At 35.4% G+C, this 23,359-nt stretch overlaps 1 protein-coding gene across 3 annotated transcripts in view; it reads right to left on the reverse strand.

Moving 5' to 3' along the window:
* Nucleotides 1-2,019: 2,019 nt before the first annotated feature.
* Nucleotides 2,020-23,359, reverse strand: part of map3k21 (mitogen-activated protein kinase kinase kinase 21) — a 32,176-nt gene continuing 10,836 nt past the window's right edge. Inside the window, exons 2-11 of one of the 3 annotated variants that reach the window (XM_073920841.1) lie at nucleotides 20,717-20,897; nucleotides 17,717-17,865; nucleotides 16,364-16,539; nucleotides 13,804-14,044; nucleotides 13,182-13,304; nucleotides 8,454-8,604; nucleotides 8,208-8,302; nucleotides 6,059-6,742; nucleotides 2,783-3,131; nucleotides 2,020-2,537 (exon numbers count right to left, since the gene is read on the reverse strand). In XM_073920841.1, the coding sequence (XP_073776942.1) occupies nucleotides 2,534-2,537; nucleotides 2,783-3,131; nucleotides 6,059-6,742; nucleotides 8,208-8,302; nucleotides 8,454-8,604; nucleotides 13,182-13,304; nucleotides 13,804-14,044; nucleotides 16,364-16,539; nucleotides 17,717-17,865; nucleotides 20,717-20,897 (2,153 nt within the window). In that variant the 3' untranslated portion in view covers nucleotides 2,020-2,533. Of the gene's footprint in view, nucleotides 2,538-2,732; nucleotides 3,132-6,058; nucleotides 6,743-8,207; nucleotides 8,303-8,453; nucleotides 8,605-10,868; nucleotides 10,974-13,181; nucleotides 13,305-13,803; nucleotides 14,045-16,363; nucleotides 16,540-17,716; nucleotides 17,866-20,716; nucleotides 20,898-23,359 lie in introns of those variants that run through there. The other 2 variants (XM_005156926.6, XM_684924.8) reach the window with 2 other exon arrangements.

Raw genomic sequence — 23,359 nt, forward strand, 5'->3', positions numbered from 1 at the left:
ATAAGTTTTCACAGCCTTTGCTCAATACTATGTTGATGCACCTTTGGCAGCAATTACAGCCTCTTTTTTAATATGATGTCACAAGCTTGGCACACTTGTTTTTGGGAATTTTTGCCAATTCCTCTTTGCAGTACCTCTCAAGCTCTATCAGGTTGAATGGGAAGTGACGGTGTACAGCCATTTTCAGATCTCTTCAGAAATGGTTAATAGGATTTAGATCTGGGCTCTGGCTGGGCCACTCAAGGACATTCACCGAGTTGTTGTGAAGCCGGTTCGGAAGATGAACCGTTGCTCCAGTCTGAGGTTAAGAGCACTTTCATTCAAGATGTCTTTGTATATTGCTGCAGTCATCTTTTCCTCTATCCTGACTAGTCTTCCAGTTCCTGCTGCTGAAACATCTCAAGAATGATCAGTGGAAACAGAATGTACCTGAGCTCAATTTAGAGCTTCACGGCAAATGCTGTGAATACTTATGTTATTAGGGTTGGGCGATGTCTAATATGAAACATCACGATGGACGATGACATCGTCGTCATAGGGGGCGGTGAATTAAGTATGAATAATTAATGAATTCATAACGAATTAATTATTTGTAGCCTACCGTTTTAACTACCTGAACCGCATGGTCTTTGTTTTACCCACAACCAAATTATAAATTAATAAAGTAGTTACACACATAACTATATAATATTATATACATAACCATCTAATGACCCGCTGACTGCCTGGACCCACTGTCTCGAGCGCATGACAGTGTGTGTGTGTCTGTGCCTGTGTGTAAGTGTGTTCACGTGATGTGCGTTTTCAGTGGTAGTGTGGAAGAGGGAGGGCTGCTCAGAAATGCTAGATGAAACGCCAGAGTGGATGTGAATCGCTTTCAGTCTAAAATGCCATTTCAAAACTAAGACCTGTTAGTGTAAATGGGGCCTAAGTGTGTATTTTTCGCGAGCGGATTTGCAAGGGGGCAGGGCGAAGGATCGCGATGCTGGCTCAGCATCGTGGTGTCTGTCGGCCATCAGCGATGGACGATAGCATCATCTATCAGCCCAACCCTAATGTGTATGTGATTTTTAAGGTTTTTTATTTTTAGCAAATTTACAACAATTTCAAGAAATCTTTTTTCTACATTGTCATTATGCGGTGTTGTGTGTAGAATTTCATGGAAATAAATAAATTTAATCCATTTTAGAATGAGACTATAACATAAATAAGTGTGTAAAAAGTGAAGCGCTTTGAATACTTTCCTGGATGCACTGTAACCATCATTATGTGACTCAAATTCCAGTGCTACAAAACATATTTTGAAGGAACAACAACACATAATAGGTGTATTTAAACAGACAGCAAAATGACTCTGAATAGTTACAGTAAATAATTCTAGTCCCTACCATAAAAAAGAAAAGCTTTTCAATACTGTATGAAAGTTTTCTCAAACACAACTTTTCCGACAAACCAACAGTTACAGTATTCTTCCATTTGACACCCCACGATCACAAAATAACCATGTGTTCTGAATCACATCTTATACACACACATATATATATATATATATATATATATATATATATATATATATATATATATATATATATATATATATATATAAACAGTACTATGACAGAATGATACTGATACTGAACTATAAGATACTGAACTATATAACAAAAGTAGGAAGGTGCAATGACTCCTGATAAAATTATATAATTATAAACCTATTTAGTAAACCTATATGCATAAATCTAGCATTCTGGTACTTGATTTAGAGTGGATTTACATCAAATATTAGGCTTTGAGTGGCCTGGAATGATTCATTATATAATGGCAATATTGATAGACACTATCAATATAGCCGATTCATTTATCATTATTTGGCAGTACAACAAACATCTATATTTCAGCAACGTTCAGGGATCAATTAAAAAAAATTCCACACAAAAATGGATGCAATCTATTAGTAGAAGTTTAGGGAAACTGTGTTAATTCATGAACACACTGTGTTGCAGACATAAGCTCTGTAAGTTTGGTCAGTCACATTATCTATGCCACTTCATTTCTACATTGATTAATATTCATATACAAACACTGTGGGCCCTGTTTATGCCTTTCATATGACATTACATGATACAAGATCAAATGACAAAAACACAAACACTTTCAAGATCAGTAGTTTCTAACAGAATATTGTTGATCGTTGTGTAAATGTGTACAAATCAAGTCACTTTGTAAAAACTGCAAACCTCGACTGTAAGTTCAGTGGAATGTTCGATTCATTCGCTTCATATACGTCACTTCATATTAAATTACATCTCATGGTAAACAGCGTATAAATAAAAATACCACAGAATATATCCAGCAGCAATGGCTCAAATATTGATCAAAGGCCATGATGTTAAGGGAAAAGTTTACCTAAAATGTTTTTGTTGTTAATTGACTCACCCTCAGGTCATCCAGGATGAAGCTTTTCCTTCAGTAAAACATTAAAGAAGACTTTCAGCAGAATTTCTTGTTCTTGATCACACTTTCAAGTCAATGGCTACCTGCACTTCGAGAGTCCAAAAAAACATACAGGTGAAACAAAATTAATTCAACTAACACTAACAGCATCCGAAATGTCTGAAGTAAGCAAATTAACAGCAGTTTTCATTTTTGGGTGAACTATCCCTTAAATCGTGGACAAAAACAAATGTTACGTTGAACAGGCAGACTCTAAACAAATACAGGATTGTGTTCCAGATGCAGCTTATTTCAGGATAAAAACTGTTTCTCCAGTTCGAATACAGACCCCCGACTTGGTGTGCTCTGTATCCGGCAGAGGGGAACGGTGCAGTCTCGTTTTTGACCCTCTGTGTCCATGTCCAGTAATGAGCAGCCGGTTTTGACCTCAGCAGGGAGCAGCATGTCCAGGTTTTGGACACTCTTCTCCCCAGAGTAGTGTCCCAGAGAATAGCTCTTATTGCGACTCTTCAGAAGACTCCAGGAATGAGATTTGCCTCTGAGGGAAAGCGGTCTGGGTCGAGATACTGATTCCCCAGAGGTCTGCTTGTCTTGAGGAGGCTCTTTGTCAGCCTTCTTCTTTGTAGAAGTGGTAGAAGAATCAGCTGGACTGACTGGAGAGTTGCTGCTTCCATTGACTAAAGCAAAATGAGAAGTCAGTAAACAACAATTGAGAACTTAAAAATCAGTTTAATGCAGTAATGAAAGGGTACAGTGATATGTCATCTATCTACCTACCCATCTACCTACCGCCCTACAGATAGATAAATAGATAGAGAGATAGCTAGATATTTTAAACCTTCATATAAAACACTGATAAAATCTAAAAAATAAAAATGCCACAAGTAAATGTAAATCTCACAACATTGCACCATACAGTTTAAATAATCTAGATTTTAGATACAATTTTCAAAGTGTTGTACCTTTTTTGGCATTTTATTGGACAAAAAAATGACAAGTTTTGAAATATATATTGATGTTGGTACGAAAAAGAAACATCTGGATTGAAATATTGGCTATAATTCTGCATTTATGCTTACATTATTTTCCATTTATTAAAAAAATATATATAATCACTGGGAAAAATCCATAGTCTGAAAAGCTAAGTAAATTTAGATAGCAAATGTACACTATGTTCAGAATGAAAAGGGAGAGTGTTTTAAAATGATTTAATAATATTAAAATTAATGATTTAAACATTAAACATGTCAACTAGGCATGGGTCGATAACCATTGCAAGGTATATAACAGTTTGGAAAAGTTAAGGTTTTAAAACCACCAAAATTTTCTGCTATACCATTTAAAGGTGTTTGCAGATTTATTTTTCCTTTTTTTTATATAGTTTTTATATAGGACAACTATCTCCAGCAAAAAAGATATCCAAAGATGCCATTTAACATTGTAAAGAAATCTGTTTTTGAAAGTTACAAAGAAAGCAATAGTCAAAGATTGATTTGAATTATTAAGCCTGACATGTTTACTGCTCCAAAATATTTTTAATGTTTCTTTTTAATTTTTAATGGTTAGAATCTTATATCGGCCCATGCTAATGCCAACAAAGGCAATTACTATGTGAATCTATACATGTTTATCAATATTAGTATCAATATAAGTGGATTTTCAGGATTTAATTGCAAATATTATTTTACACTTGCTATCTATATTTAGATTACCTTATAAAAACCATACAAATAATACTACTTTGAAAACTAAAATGTCATTTTCAAACTGTCTAATGCTATGACGCAATTCATTTAAAGATCACAATTTTTTTTTAAACAAGTCACCAGAAATCATCCTAAATATTATGACCAGAGTTGGGGAAAGTTACTTTAGAAAGTAATGAATTAAAATATTGAGTTACTCCCCAATAAACTAGTTTTTTTTTCTTAGTTACTTTTATAGCTAGTAATGCGTAAGTAAAGGTAAGTTTTGCATTATTTTTTCTGACCTGGCTGAGGCTTGATCCTTTCAGAACTTGCAGTTTTTTCTTCCTTTTTTTTTTTTAAATAAAGGAGCTCTGAAACTAACAACCTTCATTTGTTTAACCTTCATTTACCTTAAAAAAAATAAAATAAAAATGAACAGGGTAATGTTATCTTCGGGAAACTTCCTCACCCATAGCTCTACATGCTTTATTTACAGACTAATGAGTTTTAAGCAACGCATTTGCTACTTTTGTACTTTTTGTCCTAAAAAGTAAAGTCACTGTTCATTCAGATAATCCACTTTTCCTTTTCTTCCATGTGGTCAAAATAATAAGAATATTTTTATTGCAGAAATGTAAATCTCTGCCATGTTCCTTTCTGTCTGTTTCGCATTGCGTACGTGATTATGTTTGTTTTAATACAGCAAGTTATTTTTAAAAGCGAATTAACTTAAAAGTAACTCGCATTCCATTTTTTTAAGTATCTCTAATATTATTACTTCATTTTGAAGAGTAACGCGTTACTTTACTTGTTACTTAGAAAATTAATATTACAGTGTTTCTCAGTCACTTTGGTGCATTTCCCACAGCACTATTTACATTTGTAGAACAGTTAATGCATTTTTCAAAACAATTAGTCATTTGTGCAAATCATAGTAGCAGTTTCTCATTCCTTCCAACAAATCGCAAATGCGTTTGGACAAGCATCAATTGCTTTCATACAACTCTCAGCTGTTTTATAACTTGATCATTTGCTTAAGTCATGTCAGTCAAAATTAACTACACTTGTGAATGCTGAATAGTCATTCCATATAAAACTAATAGTCCTCATTTCATTACTTGAGTCATTACATACAAAAATGTTGAACTAGTTGTCAAAATCTGTCAAGCAAATCTTATAACAAATTTAAATCTGAAAATGTCTTCTATATTGAACATTTTCGTGAATGATTTACAGACCTATGTATGTTGTAGGTTCAGTTCCAGTATGTACTGCAATATTGTTTACAGGTGTGTACAGCTCTATACAAAGGAGGTTTATGTTTGTTGTAAATAAGGGTGTATTTATTCTTTTGCACAATGCAGTGAATATAATAGAATTGCTAAGAGCAAATCCAGTAAAAATGTGACGCATACATATTCAGTGTCTTGTACTCAGATACCTTACTAAATGCAGTGATGTCTAACTTTGCTGTTGTTTTGAAATGGCTGTGCTAATAGTATAAAGTGCTGTTTTGAGCATTTTCAGCAATTGTCACCAAAATCTGGCTTTTTTTTGCATTGGAAATGTACAGAGTAAACTGTCATAATGAAAACATGACAAAGCCATGTGACTATCTTGTTCATAAACAATGGTGTCAGGACTTTTCATCTTGACGACACTGAATACTTGCTTTTGAGGAATGAGCTCTCCATTTTGAGCAAGTGACACGCTTTTGCAGGTTATCAACTAGGTATTGCAGTTTGTACTAATTATTTTGAGAAATTAATTAACTGTTGTGCAAATGTAAATAGTGCTGTGAGAAATGCACCGAAGCCACTGAGAAAAACTGCATTAGGCAACTTGAGTAACTTGAATACGTTACCCCCAACATTAATTATGAACATCCTTAAGCACAATTCTTCACCATTACTCACCGTTCTGGCACACAGCCGGACTGGACTTTTTCCTCCTCAGTCGAGAGTTGGCTCCAGAAGAGAGCTCTTGTACAGGTGTTAAGTGCAGTCCTTCACCAGTACCATTACTCTGAGGCGAAATGCCAGTCTCGTTAACCAGGTTAAACCCAGGACCCTCAAAATCTGACTGCAGGAGGCACTTGGTGGAGTTGCACTCAGAAATGGATGACATGGCGAGCAGGTTTACGGGTGCTGTGGAAATCTCATCTTTTCGCGAACGTCCGCCTGGAGGGCTGGTGCTGCGGCGGAAGCGAGTGGCGCGCTGAAACAGGCCTTCTTTTTTCTTCTTCTCCTCACGAGGCTCAGGTTCTTCATTGGCAGGGTTCTTACAGATCTCTTGCAGGTCAAAGCCGAATGCGACAGATGCCAGGATTGAGGCACAGCCGTAGAGAACAGAGTCAGTGCGGCGGCGGGTGGTGCTGCGCTTCAGGCTGTTGGTGGGTGTGTGCTGTGGGGTGGTGCTGGTGGAGCTGGTGGAGGTGGTTGGGTCCTCCTGGCTCTCAGCTCCTCCTCCTGTTGAACTCTGGTTCTCGCCTGGTTCATCTTTCCACAGAGGTAGATCGATATACACCTGGTTGGGGAACTTGAGTTGCTTTGGTTTGTTGTCGGATGAATCAGCAGAGCCTGCTTCATCTTTATTGGTCCCTGAGGGGGGGAAATGCCAGTGCGTCAGTTGATCAGCAGATCAGTTTAAATCTGCTTTCCCATTTTGGAACCATCATCACAGACTTTAATTACATACTTCTATACACACAATGGTGTCAAAGACATACTACAATAATATTTCTTAGCATATTTTTCCTAAAAAGGAAATCAGTGGTTACAGGTTCTCAAGAAATTATCTTAATTTGTGCTCAACATGAAAAACTTAAACCTTAAAGTTAAGTAAATGTTTTCTATTATTCCTTTTAACTATTTATTTAAATTAATTTCAAGTGTTTGTGGAAAAAGTGTATAAATTTATGTGTGTTCAAAAAGATGTGTGTTCAAAGCAATGTGTTCAAAAATCTCTGCACACTTTAGATATTTCGCAATAGAACTAATTAACAGGTTTGTGAATACTATGAATAAATTGGAAACAGAATAAAAACCTACAACATTACAACATTTGTCACACAGGTTCTAATAGTAAAAACTCAAGAAACACTCATTTTCTCCACAGGAAAAGAGATTTTTACCAAGTAGTAAATCGTCAATCTTTTATAGCAATATTATTTTAATGTAGGCAACGTTTACAAATGAGATTACAACAAAAAAAGGCCAAGGCTAGTATTATAATTACTATGTATGTGGGACTTTTATTTTGAAAATGAGACCAACATTATAGGGCTCTCAGGTAATGAAAACAGGGATGGCGTACCATGGAATAAAGAAAAGTTGGCTTATAAATGTATTATTTATATTGGATATATATATTGATATATCCAATATAATTATATAATTATAATTATATATTTTATTATTTTAAGGTGTATATTGTACTGAATTTAAGTGTTTATTGCATCCTTATGCACCGTCATATCATTCAGCTCTGAGTGAAAAGGACAACAATTTTTTGTGTTTTTAACATTTATTAATTAATAAATATTCTTGCCTCGGTATTCACATACATCAATACCACAAAAAACAACATTAAATACATCTCTTTACCCCTTTTCTCGAGTATTACACAACTTTGGAGCACAGTTTCACTTCATTCATTCACTCCTTCTAGCTAAAATAAAACTCTCTACCAAATCAGTTGTAAAGATTATCATTTAACAAATATTTTTTTGACAACTAAAGTGATTATTTTGCACATGTATTTCAGAGCACATTATGCCGTGTGTCTCTCTGTGTGTGTGTGTGTGTGTGTATGAGCTGCTGAGCATCAGAGGAGAAATCATTAATATGACCATTACAAATTTCCAAATAAGGTAAACACACCTAATATGTAAATATCAGCAAACAATTATAGGATATTGAATCAATGACTTCTATGGCACCTTTAATTTCAAGAAGTTGGTATCTGGGAACTTGGCTTTTGTGATACAGTTAAATGACAAGACAGATCTATGAAAACGGAATACATGTAAATAGTAAATAGAAGAAGGGCTTCTTTTTTACATACCCTGGTCTGCAAACAATGCAGCTAATGGAACAGATTTCTGAGACTTCAATAGACTGGTGGACCAAGGACTGCTTCCATCTGAAAGAGGACGAATTCTAAAGACAAAATGACAAGTGACAAACACAATTAATAACTCATAAGAGCACAGTAAAACTACATGTATTTGCCAAAGAATTGAAATATAGCATATACAATACTATTAAACAAGCCATTGTCTAAAAGAAAAAATAAACACTATCCCCCAACCTTTCAGCACCATTTCCTCTTTCCTTCGTTTGCACAGAGCTTGGTCCCCATGTGCGACCCTTCTTCTTAAACCCTTTCTTGACATCTTCAAACTCCTCCGGTTTGTAATTGGTGCTTCGTCCCCATGTCCTGTTGCTCTCATCCAGAGTCACTAGAGATAAAAATTGACAAAACTTGAAATAAAATTGCTTGTACTAATGGAACATCCACCAAATGACAATCCCAAGATCTCAAACACACCGCAAACTGAGATTTAATCTATTAGTCCTCCACAGCAGCAGTTTTTTTTAGGGGATTAAGAAAACCTCCACCATCCACCAACACACAGATGGAATAACCACTAGAGTTAGATCATTACAATCATTCTGAAAACAGTTAATAAAGCTTCAGAAATAACATTGGGTTTACCTTATTTTATTTAAATCATAAACCATTGTTGCAACTAGGGCTGGGTTATTTTTACTGATGATCAATTTGAATAGGATGTTTTGCACCTTTATAAGAATTGCAATTTTAAATAAATATCATAGCAAACACTGCAATTACAGTAATACAACCACTGGCCACATAATGAGTCACTTTCAAAATACTTCTATCCAACAGAATGTGCGTTTGTGTTTTGAAAACACAAAATGCAGGTAGCAGATTTTTTTTTTAAAATTTAATAAAAATAGATTTGCTTTGATTGACATTTTTTGTGTGGCATCCAGACATGAAAACAATGGTCAAACACTTCCATCAAGGACATGTTTGGATACAAAAAAGGAAGAAAAAAGCAGTGCAATAAAAAATTATTTAAAAAAATTATTAACAAAACATTTGTTGTTAATATTAGGCTGCTTCTAATAGGCTACTAGCTAAGTGTTATGCATTGTATAAGACATTTATGTATGCATATATGTATTTTTCCATTTTGTACGAACCACCCGTGACACCAGCATTAACTACTATGACAATGAGCACCTCAGGAGCTGATTATGTGCTTTTTTTCCAGTCCTAAACGTTACTATTTTGAATACAATTTTTTGCCATTCTGATAGTTTATCTCAAAAGTTAAAAATAAAATAAACATTAATTAAGCATGTACAGAATGTACTTTTAATAATGTTAAAGTGGTTTAATATTTATTCAGAATTTTCAAAACCTGTCCAATTGTGCACTGTTCTGTGCTTCTCAATGTCTGGTATGTATTTCGCATCTCGTTTAGACAGACAAATTGCTTGTTGTTGGAATCATGTCATGTTGTTTGTAGTTAGGATATGGTGTAAAAAAGCTTTTATTTGTATTTTATATAATTTCTGAATACCAGGCTCATTCTGAAAACATACCGTTATATACGTTATATATATATTTCTGAAAAGAAACTGTTATACAGCCAATTCGGTGGATGGGGATGATTGGGAGGCCATGATCATAAGGGCCGATTGAGGGCCAGGACACCGGGGTTACACCCCTACTCTTTATGAGAAGTGCCATAGGATTTTAATGACCTCAGAGAGTCAGAACCTCGGTTTAAAGTCTCATCTGAAAGACGGCTGTTTTTGCGCAAACCCACCAGAGGCAGCTGTCGACTGACTGACTGACTGACTGACTGATCGACTGAACCCCCTCCTTCCCTAAACCCAACCAGTAGTGTTTTTAAAAGCACCAATTGACCTGCCTACCCAATTGCATAAACCTAACCAACAGTTTTAAAAAGCAATCCAAAAAAAGAAAAGCCCTCACCTGATTTTTACTACATTTTCAGGTTTTACCACATTTTTGTTATTTACTCATTTTATTTTTTGGCTTCTGTTTTTATCTTACTGACTTTTCAAATTATCTTCACTGGACTCAAACCCTATCATCGAGGTCAACTTCTCTCTGCGTCATTTTAAAGACAAAATGCAGCTCTACGTATTTCTGGCTACATAATTTGTGATCTGTATTTATGTATATAGTGCTACATTTTCAGAATGAGCCTGTTGCAACGTCGTGTGGTGCATTTCAAACGGAACTTTAAGCAGAGGGTTTCACAAATTTTATATAAAAATGATATTACTTGAATCATACTACACGTACATTTTTAAATTGACTGTAAAAATGTAGAAATATTATAGTATTATAATATTTAATCAGTTATATGCTCTAAGAAAAAAGAGCATTTTATATTTTCCATACCAATCAGCCCTAGATGCAACCAATCAGAATTTTGCAGCACCAACTCAAGGTCCACCGAAATGTCCTTGACCCCCAAAGGCAAAAATCATTTCCATCAAAACTTCATTAAGCATCAAGCAATGTGCTATGACAATCATTTGTATCCCAAAGGCATCAAAAATAAATGTTATGAAGCCAGAGCATTAGTGATCAGGAATCACACCAATAGAAAGTTAGCTGGGGTGACTTTGGCTTATGGGACCGTAGTGTCCTTGCCTTTCTTGCTAAACACGCTAGGAGGTTTACACTCGCTTGTGACATCCACATCCTGGTGATAGACAAACATACTGCCCTTTCGGCTAGTGTCACCTCTGTGGCTCACTGATGGAAAGAAAATATGTGATCAATGTGTGATAGACATAAGATTTAGAAACCATTGGCAATGACCTGGATGATAATTTATTAAACAACAAGGATTTTTTTTTTTTAGTCAGACTTTCCTTGGTATATATATTTTTAATGAAGTGAAACATTTCAAACAGATATGGGCCAATTTTGATAACAGACTATAAAATGATGTTTGCTTTAATTTCAGTGTCTTGTTTAAACTACTTTAACATTGCATTTTTATAATTAAAAGATAAAATATGAAATATTTCATTCAAATACAAACAGCAAACACATACTTACAACTTTATTTATCCATTCATTTTCCTTTGGCTTGGTCCCTTATTTATCAGGTATTTATGAACTGCCATTTACTCCAGGATATGTTTTACGCAACCTATGTCCTTTCAGCCACAACTCAGAACTGGGAAACACCCATACATTCACACACATGCTACGGCCAATTTAGTTCATCCAATGTACTTATAGTGCATATCTTTGGACTGTGGGGCAAACCGGAGCACCCGGAGGCCACCGGCTGAGCCACTGTGCTGCCATTGACAATCAATCCATTTAGAAATATCAATTTAAAATATTATACATGGCTTAAAATTAGCCTTTTTGCTTGGTAGCACCGGTGCTCCTAACATTAAAAATTTAGGCGCATCAGCAAAAATTTAGTCGCGCCCACTAATTATAAGCACCGTTACTACAAGTGTTATACAAACATATTTATTGCATTTGAAATCAACAGTAATCAAACTAACAAGCAAAAAAATATATATGCATGCATGAGGAAAATATGTCTCAACGAAATCCCGTTATCACAAGAAAATACATTTTTATAACATAACTGAGTGACCAAAAGACACACGGACACACGCACTGCTTGACAAGAATGAATCTGTTTAACAGTATAACTGTGCTGTTTCACGGGTGCTGTCTGATATTGCACTGATACTTTTGACATATACAATACCTTATTATAAGCATACGTTGTTAATAACAATACCAGTCTTTTTATGAGTAGCGATATTAGTTTACTCAGTGTAAGCCTGTTTGCGATGGTGTATGTGGTGTTAAATTTGACATATAGCTGCCATTTGCAAGGTGGACAGCATCTGGCGATTATATGAAGGATTAAACAGAAGCTCTCGTGCTACTTGTGGCAAACAGTTACCAGAAAATTCCATCCCACAGACTTTTCATAGCGGACTTGAAGCCAATGGAAGTCTTTTATCCACTCTTTGAAAAGTGTAGATGGTGGATTAACATTCAGCACATGATCACTAGTAAGATGTGTCATTATTTGTAACTTTAGATGCCATGGTTTCTAAAACAAAATCTGTCAGTGTTATCTTCATTCTCATCTTCAGCCCTTTACAGTTTTTCGCGGTAGTAGCTCTCTCTGTCATCCCAAGCCAGAAGCCATTGACTGAGTGATTGACAGCTGATATTTTAGTGCTAGAGCAGTGGTGGGCCAAAAAGAAGAGCGAGAAGGCGGGGAAAGCATTACGGACTTGGCTTTGTTTACTGCAGCAAGTTGACATGACAACTGTTTTAAACCAGTCCAAAGTGCTGCGTTTCGTGTTTCAAGTGCAGAGATGCATTCTGCGTGAATGTCTCCCGAATCTGCGCATGTGGTGAACATTTTGCAGTAAAAACTGGTCGCACACAACAATTTTACAGACTAGCACAAATGCTCCCAAATATGTTTTGAGGTCGCATAGACAAAATTTTGGGCGCATATCCGACCAAAATGGTCGCAATTTCGAGCCCTGTTAAAATATAAAAAATCAAGTTTTAAGAAATTACATTGCATTATCCAAAATTAAACAACTCAACAATGGTTTAAAAAAACAGGCTCTTTTGTGATAGGAGTAACAACTAATATTTATTTGCTTTTTTTTTTTGCAAGTTGTGTTTTTCTGTTTTATAAGCTATCAGAAATTCATCTTACCTTTTGGACCTTTAAATTAATTAGATTCATGTTTACTATATATCCCATAACCTAAATAAAATACGATACTCAACAACAGAAAAATTATACTCAAACATTTCTTAGATTTGAATGAATTTCAATTCTAAAAGGTTAAAATATATTTATTTTTAACTTGCATATCAAGCTATTAAGGGTTAATTAAAATCTCACATATACAGTTATGAAAAAATGGTAAAGAGTGTAGAAGAGTGGGTACTCACATTGAATAGCACGGAGGCGAGGGATCAGAGTCGGGCTGCTGGGAGGGCTTGAGTTTGTGCTATTGAGACTTCGTCTCTTGTCCATCGTAGGAGAGGCCTGAACTGTGATTTTGTGCTGAAAATCTTTTATATATACACCTAAGATTAGTATTTACTAATACCACTGTAAACATTTCTTCCAAATTTTCTTCCAACACTTTACAATAACAAGTTTTTACATCACACTTAATGCTCCAGTGAAAAACAATAAAGTGATGCAAAACAATTGGGTCTTTCATTTTTTGCTTAACCTTGGATTATCATTTTGCCAATTTTAACTGCAACAAATTTCACTTGAAATATAGAAGGTGGGGTTAGCAACCTGTGTGCTGAAAATAAAGAACGGACGATAGAAGGACGATAGGACAGGGTTTATAAATATAAAGTGTGAAAGGCCAGTCTATGAATGCTCAAGACTATTTGCTGACCTAGGGTAAATTATGAGCAGTATGAAATGCTGTTACTTGTGAAATAGAATGTGTCAGGATTAACTCTTTATTTCACCAATTTACTGAAATAAATTCATCTGATATTCACACTATGCAACAATTTGTAAGAAAACGGATTTGTAAGAAAACTGAACCTGAGGGTAAGCTGATGCGGTTTCCATCTTTGAGCTTGAGGCGGCTGCGTTTGAATTTGCCCTTCCGTTTCTTAACATTGGGCTTGTCCTTGTTTTGTTGGAAGATGAGGATGTTGAGCTCACGCTCCAACACGTTAATCTCCCGCTCCGCCAGCTGCTGCTCCCTCCTCTTCAACAGCTCTTCATGAGACTTCTGCTGAAGCGCTGCTCGCGTCAGCTCCTCCTCACGAGAACGAAGCTCCTGTTAGAGTCAAGAAAATGTAGGATCAAAAACTATTGTGGAAAAACTAGAGATGCACCAAAATTAAAAGTCTGGATGCACTTGGCTGAAAACTAAAACTGCTTTCTATTAATTATTTCTTATTTTAAAATAATGACAGAACTGAATAATTTTAAGTGAAATTTGGAATTAAAGTATAAAATTGTGTTTTGAATTGAAATATTTACATCTGAAATAAACAGCTGTGTTAAATTTCAGGACCTAAAATTACAATTCACGGCAATTCAAGTCACTAAAACGCAAGTTGTAAATTCAATCTATTATTTTTTCAGTTTGTGCTATTCGACAAGCTTTTTATTTCCATACTTTTGGTACGGATTTTGTTTCAGTACGCAATGAACATTGCTGGACAGTGCAACACAACACAATTTTTCCAGCTCATTTTTTCAGACCTTTTCTTCTTTAGTATGAAAGACGATATTCGATGCCAACCAAAAATTTTGTGCATCGCTACAAGGAACCAAAAAACTAAAGTAAGTACAAAAAGGTGAGTGAAAGAAAGATTTTTTTAGACTAACTACTCCTTTAAACAAATAAAAACACTCTGATACACTGAATCAGTGCCTAAGAGAAAAAAAACTGGATAGTTCTCATGCTTATGAATATACTCTCTGCCTTCAAACAAAAAAGACATCAGTGGTATGAATGGCAGTTTCACTTCCTTTGGCCCTGGAGAACTGAGCTCAGATTCGTCTCTGCTTTAAAATCTAACTTGAGATCGGCCTTATGTTCTTGGATTTACCCTTGAGCACCACAAACATGTCAACAAGGCAAGACATGTGAAGCATGATTTATACTTTATACCTCCGCTGACTGCATGCACACCCCATGAAATGGACGAGGCTTTTACACTTGACGCATTCACCATTGTGATATTCTATAAAATCATGGTCACACTCCCCCCCCACCTATTAAAAGTTTATGAAAATATTAATGACAACAGAATATGGGTTGCTCTACAAATATATTTTTTATTATAGAATAAACCATTATGACCAATGAAGTCCAAAAAAAAAAAACAGAGCATCAGTATGTTAAGTTTAAAAAAGCGATAGGTTTAAATATTCTTTTTCAGTTATCAAATAATTAATTTGTTCCTTAATTATAGCTTTGTAACTATTAAATTATTTTAAATTCAAAATGAATGGTGAAAAAAAAAATTTCTGTAAACAAATAATCTGTTTTGGCTTTAACAAACTTATCCCTCAGGTTTTTCCAAACTTTTACAAAAACTTTCCTCCTTTCTCACTGCCGTTGCAATTTCTATCCAAGAATTATGGGCCATTTGGTTACCCCATAAAGATGTCTGTGCAGTCGTACCCATTTCAGACAAAATCTCTTCAAAGTGATTCATATTCAACTCAACTCAAATCGAAATCATGTCGCGCACACCCAAAGTGAACTTCTGCAAAGAGCGATGACATCACATTCGTTGAGTGCATTCAAGCGAACTAGAGAATGCACCTAGTATAAACAGGCTTAAGTGTGTTACCCACATATGAGCAAGTGAATAAACATTTTATTGTGAACAAATACTCTTTCAGATTCAGTTCTGCTCTTGTCTACACAAAGAACATAATGAAAATACTGCTCTTTATTTGGAATCAACCAGCAAGTCTATTTGTTCTTTGCATCTCTAAAACAGAATAATCCGCATGTATAAAACTTGCAGACAGAATTGTTAAGCGCTAATCAAAACAGTTTTCTACCCACATGGAGTAAAGCCGTTGGCCTAATCTCTTATGAATAACTTCTGTAAGGAGCTTTTGGGGCACTCGGCCAAGAAACACACTTGGACGTACGATTTGGACAACTAATTAACAAATGAACAAATTATTGACTGGTGAGTAAACGTTCATTTGGTGCATCATGGAAGATACGTTTAGAATGACTTAGAATGACTCTTAAAAAAAAAAGAATTATCTGATTCAAAACCAGGACTTGTACTGTGTCACACAATATCAGGAATTCTACATGAAGTTTCAGCTGACTTGCAGGAAAACAAGGCAAACTTGATCAACCAATGGCAAATCCTTTTGAACATAACAAGCTGCTAAGACCGGAAGCAGCTTATCATATTAACCTAACTGAACTAAACACTTAAGGCCCTTTCATTGCTAATAGATGGCTTTGTTAAGAGGATTGCAATAAACAATGCTACCCTGTTCAAATCTGAGCCATATCTGATAAGAAAGCAAAACAAAACCAATTGAAACTATAGCCCGTATAACCAGTTCAGAATACAGACAGAAAGCAGACAGACAGTTTTCATCATCTGACCTTTTCTTTAGTGCGCAGCTCATCAAACATTTCCTGGATCTCTACTCTCCAGTCCTCCTGCATTGAATGGAAGGAATCCTGAGGCATGGTGGCCATCACAGCCTCCTCTATGGCAGTCAGCTGCTCCAAGATGGCTGCAAAGGATGGACGGATATGTGGATCCTGCTCCCAACATTCTACAAATGACAAAGAAATTGGACTTCTTGTAGGTTATCATTGCAGATTCATTCATTCATTTTCCTTTTGGCTTAGTCCCTTAATTAATCCGGGGTCGCCACAGCGGAGTGAACCGCCAACTTATCCAGCATATGTTTTAAGCATCGGATGCCCTTCCAGCTGTAACCCATCTCTAGGAAACCAATCCATACACACTCATACACTACGGAAAATTTAGCCTATCCAATTCACCTGTACCACATGTCTTTGGACTGTGGGGAAACCGGAGCACCCGGAGGAAACCCACACGAATGCAGGGAGAACATGCAAACTCCACACAGAAACGTCGAGGTTCGAACCAGCAGAAAAATGTTTCATTTTATGCCAATGAATAGCTAATTTCAGCATAACCAATAGTCAGTGGAGCTTACAAGTGACCCATTTTGAATGAAACAAGATAATTCACAAATCAATTTCACTGCTGTGTTTATACTACTAATATAAATTAAGCAATTTCAATAGAGTTCTCACTCTGCTCAGGGACTTAATAGGAATTATATACACACATACCCTGTATATGAATATAATAATGCATAGAAAAGAAACTGATGGCAGTCAGAGTTTGATTCAGATGCAGTACATATAAAACTGCTTGTTCAGTATAAAATGTATCATTAGAACAAGGAAATCAATTATTTCTTTCATATCAGTATATATAGATGTGTCCAATTGTTAAGTAAGTCTTAGGCCCAATCCTAATTTTATTTTTGTACCCGATAGAAATAGTTATTTTTTTCTTTTTTAAGTATGGTGGTAAAAAACAAACGCGATAATGAATATTTTAAAACTTATTCTTGTTTGTTGTAATAATTCGTAAAACCACAAAAAAATACTAATATGTTCATCTTCTCTCTTCTGGGTGCAACTATGCTGTCGTTGTGGCTGGTGTATTCTGGGAAATTTTCTTACCCCTTTGTTTCGAATGTGGTCCTGAAAAATCTCAGTTCGAAGGGGTATCTACTCCTACCCCTTAGCCCTACGCCTTTACACTTAAGAGAATTGGGACACCAAGAAGGCTAAGGGGTAGAATTGGGATAGGGCCTAAGTCTACCATGTACAAAGTGACAATAAGAATAATTCATGCATAAGGTTAGTTATTTGCATTAGAGTTAAACAAGAAAAACACAAGTGAACTACCTTCCATGAGCTTGGCAAAAGGCTCTGGGCATGTAGATGGAATTGGAAGGGTTAATTTGTTGACGGCCACGCCATAAGCAACTGCCAAACCGTCGATGCCACGGTAAGGAATCTCTCCAGTCAGTAATTCCCAAAGGAGGACTCCATAACTGGAGAGAAAACAAAACGCATGAGACGTGTCAACATGGTCAAAAAAGTGTCAATGGACAGATAAACAGTACTTATACTGTTACAATACAATTTCAGCCAGGTTAATGATGGAATATGTTTTTTTTTCTTTCTTTTTTTCTGGTAAAAGGCAATACACTGTAATGGGGAGCTGGAACAGCATTAGACACCACAAACTGACAAAGTTTTTGTGAACCTAAAAACAAACACTAAATACTCCATAAGGTCAGCTTTAAAACCTAGTGAGCTCACTTGGTGTTTACCTATGAAAAGGTGACATTGGATGTCAATTTAACAACATGATTCCTAGCATCTTTAAGTCTATAGCTTACTTTGGTCAAATTTCTCAATTTCTCAATAGTGTAAAAAAACATTATTTTTTACCCTGTCAAAAAACCCTCAGTGCACATCAAGCTGTTTCCCTGTTATCTCTTTAAATGCTAATAAACTGCTGCTCACATCGACCCTCACTGAGGCTGCTAGATCAGGAATGGCTTGGTACCGATCGATTCTTGAAAAGATAAACCAAAATTAGACACAACCTTATTCAGAACAAAGTTTTACACAGACTTTACTGTTCTAAAGCAAAGCTTAGTAAATTATATCCCTCGGTTTCCCCCATATGCGACAAGTGTAAAGCTACTGAGGGTACCTTAGCACATCTATTTTGGTCCTGTGTTCCAATTCAGATTTTTTTGGCTAGAAATATTTCAGTTCTTAGCTAAGGTTTACAACTGTGTTTTACTTCCTCACCCAATCATGTCATTTTTGGCTGATCAGAGTTTCTGGAGACTCTTAACCAAAATGTACAATTACCTGTTCAGTATGGCATGATTATAGTTGAAAAAGTTATCCATTGTTTCTAGAAGAAAAATAATAGGCTTTTTTTTACTGGCTTCTTAGACTCACCTCCACTTTACATTTTATAAAGAATTAGATATACCACTTCTGGGAAATTTAATAAAATGTGGGATATAAAACACCATAAAGACTAATAGTGTTGTTTAATTTCTGAAGGTTTGTGAGTTTTTTCTCTCTCTTTACATCTATTGGCGTTTCTTTTTGTGGGTCATATATGTCCTGCATGTTGCCATTTTCCCTTGTTTTATGCTTTATTTTACATTTTGCACAGACTATTGTTTCATGATGGATCTGTTTTTCCTTGTTTTTCTATGTCTGAAAAAACTACACACACACACACACACACACACACACACACACACACACACACACACACACACACACACACACACACACACACACACATATATATATATATATATATATATATATATATATATATATATATATATATATATAAAGCTAAAGCAGCACAGCAAACACAGTACCAGCCAAGCCTTTAGCTTCTGCTAATTTTTGCTTGCATGACAGACAGAGTAATTGAAGCTTATAATGACAGAAAGTAAAATCAAGATGGGTCCTCACCCATGCGTATAATCACTGGGTATGATTTATTATTGCTTGGTATTGCAGTCAGCCATTATCAATGTGAAATATATTCAAACAAACATCTGCATACGAACAAATTTAACAAATGCTCAGCTGCACAATCTGTGCTGGTTAGTTTGTAAACCAACAGCACCCCACTGATACAAATGGCTCTGCACTTTAATGATGAACTCTGATTCTAAACAAAAATGAGCAGTACCTGGAATTTGATAACAAAAACCAGACGATACAAATAAGAATTGTACTATAAAATATATCAGACAAATTGTAGGTACAGCTATCCCCTTTAAATGCAATTTTGATACGAGTCCAGCTTCAGTTAGCACAAGGTCATTAAGCAATCCGACGAAAATAATTTTGCACATAAAAGTAAGTGTTCCCCACTGCTTCTAGGAAGAGTTTTGCCCACTCCGTCCCTTTATATATAAAACTAATCAATTTCACAGTTGCCCCTTCTGAAGCTGACATTCAGTGTAAGAATGCCTATATGAGACTCTAAAATTGCATCCGAACACAAAGCAGACCGTGCAGGAATACTTTATTGCTTAAAATCTGAGAAATTAAAAACACCATTGATAGCCCCTTTACTAACAGTTCACACAAAGAGGTGCAGATGTAAAGAACTAGCTAGTTACATCTAAACTGCCACAAAATTCAAATGGTTCAGCAATAGCATATATATATGAGGTGTACTGAGTATTGTCCAGCATCCAGGGAGCAAGGGGTTAGGTGTTTTACTGTATATCGAAGATGGAGAGTGCAGTTCATTCACGTTGGGACCGGCAATCGAACCTGAAACACTTTAATTACATTTTGAAGTATTTTAAGTCCAACTTCTTAACCGTTGTGGCCCTCTAATGCTCATAAACCACAATTACTGGTTTATGAGGGCAGTGCCTTATCCATCACGCCACAGTTGACAGTTTACAAAAAAAAAACTGTATGTCTTTACAACTTGTCTAAGCAGGCAGATACAGCATAAACCTAACTGAACAAAAAACAAATCTACAAAAGTAAAATTTCCATCCAAAGTCACCTTTAAGGCACCATCTTAACTGAAACTGCCTCTTTTAAGTCACTGATTTGAAACTCATCCAGTACAGTTGAGTTAGCAAGCTAAAGTATTGGGTAAAACATTCAGTCTGTAATTATACTGACCTATGTTGTGTCTCTGACCCATATGTGTCTTAAATCTGGCTGAAATTATGTGTCATTGATGGATAATTATTCTGTCTGAATTTTGGACAAGTTTGTAGTGCTCATAATATGCCTAAAAATTGACAGTCTAACTTCAAGTATCTAATTTTCTTTAATAACAGACTTTTTGTCAAACATTGTAATTAACTTAAAATAACAGCTTACCTCCAGACATCACTCCCTTTGGAAAACAGAGAAGACTTGATGACTTCAGGAGCCATCCAGGAGTAAGTGCCAGCTGCACTCATTTTGGTCGTTTTGTGCCACTCACGAGCAAGGCCAAAGTCAGTAATCTTCAGGGTTTTTCGACCAATGTCATCATTTTCAATTTTTTCAAGTAATAAAACTATGGAGGGCAAAAGGACAGAGAGAGTTGTTTTAGTTATATCTAATACATACGTTATAAACTCGTAGAAATTCTTCAGTATTTATTAAAGTTAAAATGCAACGAATAAAACCGAAAACTGATACAGTTAAGACAAGCCATTTTAAAGTATGATAAAAATGAGTTCTATGCGTGAGCCTTTGAGCATTAATGTCAATGAATAATGCAGAAATGCTAAGGGCATAATCATAGTTGCACTCTTTTATCATAAAGTGTAATCTTCAAGGTTATACATAAGATCTCAGAATGACATACAAGTCGCTCAAGTTTACAATACAGTCTTGTACCAAATGACAAATAACATGAGAATATAGGTCAGCGTTCTTTGAAGCTGGGAACATCCTGGGGTCAGAAGAAGTATTATTTCTCACTGATTCTGTCCTTGACAATTATACAACTTGAGACGTTTATCAACATCAATACGTGATAAATAGGAAGGCCCTCAGTTGATAATGGTGTCTGATTAATTTGACCTTGACTGCTATCCCATCACGTCTTGAGGGGGTAACTAAGTAGTTTTATTTTTGGACACATTTCATGAGGCCTGGGAAAGTTAAGACGTGTTTTTCAACAAACTTTGGAGAGGACTGGCCTTGACTACACTCCTACACTCTTGTACCTAATACAATGTAAAATGTTTGGTATAATTGTGACATTTTCACATGTTCAGTACAATAATGGTGATAAAGAAATTAGCATTATATTTATTAACGCAACAAGATGCCAGTCAGATTTCAGCGTTGAAATACCGGTTTTCTAATAAGGACTTTAGTTCCTTAACAACTATGAATAAAAAAACTACACAGTTTGTTTCATTGACTAACAACTGTATGGGTTATTCTGCTTTTGAATGCAGAAAAGAACATCTCAATCTAATTCATCATTTGTATGCACAATAATTTATGTTAGTAAACAGATAAATGATTAAAATGTGCTGTCTAATAATTAAAAACAATCATACAATTAAATGCTGAAATATATTTTATATAAATATAAACCTGAAACACCCAAAACTATTAAGTTGTTCACCAAAAATGTTATTTTACAGATAAATCAAAAAACCCATCGTAAAATCGCAAAGAAAACCACAGCACATTCTTCTTCCGGGTATGATATCATCCCTGCACCACGCCATTGGGGCCAACATTTACATAAGTATTCCATTAAGCTATTGGCTGAGATTTGTACACCAGGGATACTCTGATAAATCGGCCGATACTCACATTTCATGACTTGATCCGTACTCACTAATCTGGCCGATAACATGAACTGATCATCTTTGTTTACTGATTTACAAGCAGAATAAGGTGCTTTTTTCTTTTTATTCATTGAGGCACGTTTAATTATCAATCCATTACTTGCTATGATTCCAAATTGCATAGTTAGTAATTTTTTTTTACCAAATTTTTATCTGTTTTATCTATTCGTTTCTGAAAGTTGCTTCTGATCATGATGTGTCCACACTAAATGGTCATATTAGGGTGTGTTTAAGGGATTATATGCAACATTCTTCATTTATTCTATTAGGAAAGGAGAGATATCCACTTAAGCATCCTACATAAAGGGGAAAATAGGCTTTATGCGATGGTAAAGTTATTTAAAGCTTGAAGCTGTAGAATCGGTATTCTGTGTCTGTCGATCACCATGATGAGGAATAGGTACTGGCATCGGCTCCAAAAATCCTGATTGGAGCATCCTTAGTGTACACATAATAATCTACAGTAAGGGTTCAATATCCATTTCATTATGTATTATGGCAGTCTTACTATAAATAAGTAATATTCATACAAAATCAATGCTTTCTTATTACAAAAATGGTTATCTGGTCTGAAATGAACCTAGAATTAGGGCTAGGTAATAAATCGATTTTATCAATTAAACCAAGTGTGAAGTTTCCATCAATTTGTTTAAATAAAAATAATTTTCATCCTAACACATGATGCTCTCCTCTGGGTTCCCGTAGTCCCCCCCATATTTTCCAAAAAAATACACAAACAACATGGCAGCCTCAGCGAGCGCTGAGCAGGGAAGATCTTAAAATAAATGTTACACTCCGTGAAGTAAAAAAAAACATGGATGCACAAACACACATAACAACAACAAAAAAAAAAACATCATAATTCGAGGCTCTCAAACATGCATTTACCATCGGACACACGCATTTGAACCTGTGCGTCACACCTTGCATTTCTCACAGTAAGAACAAAAGGATAAGACAATTAATAGAGAAGACATGCGTATGAAGGAACTGTCAGCGATCTAATGTTGGAATCAATGCTGCTGTAAAAACTTCCCCTTTTTAACAATCATATGAATTTACTTTCACTGTAATTGTATAATTTTAATAATAAAAGTCTTGAATGCAATTATAAATGGATCTTGTTAAATTTAATCTTTAAATGACAGCTTTTGACATTTATATA

This window comes from Danio rerio, chromosome 13 (assembly GCF_049306965.1).
Source record: "Danio rerio strain Tuebingen ecotype United States chromosome 13, GRCz12tu, whole genome shotgun sequence".
NCBI classification, from domain to species: domain Eukaryota; kingdom Metazoa; phylum Chordata; class Actinopteri; order Cypriniformes; family Danionidae; genus Danio; species Danio rerio.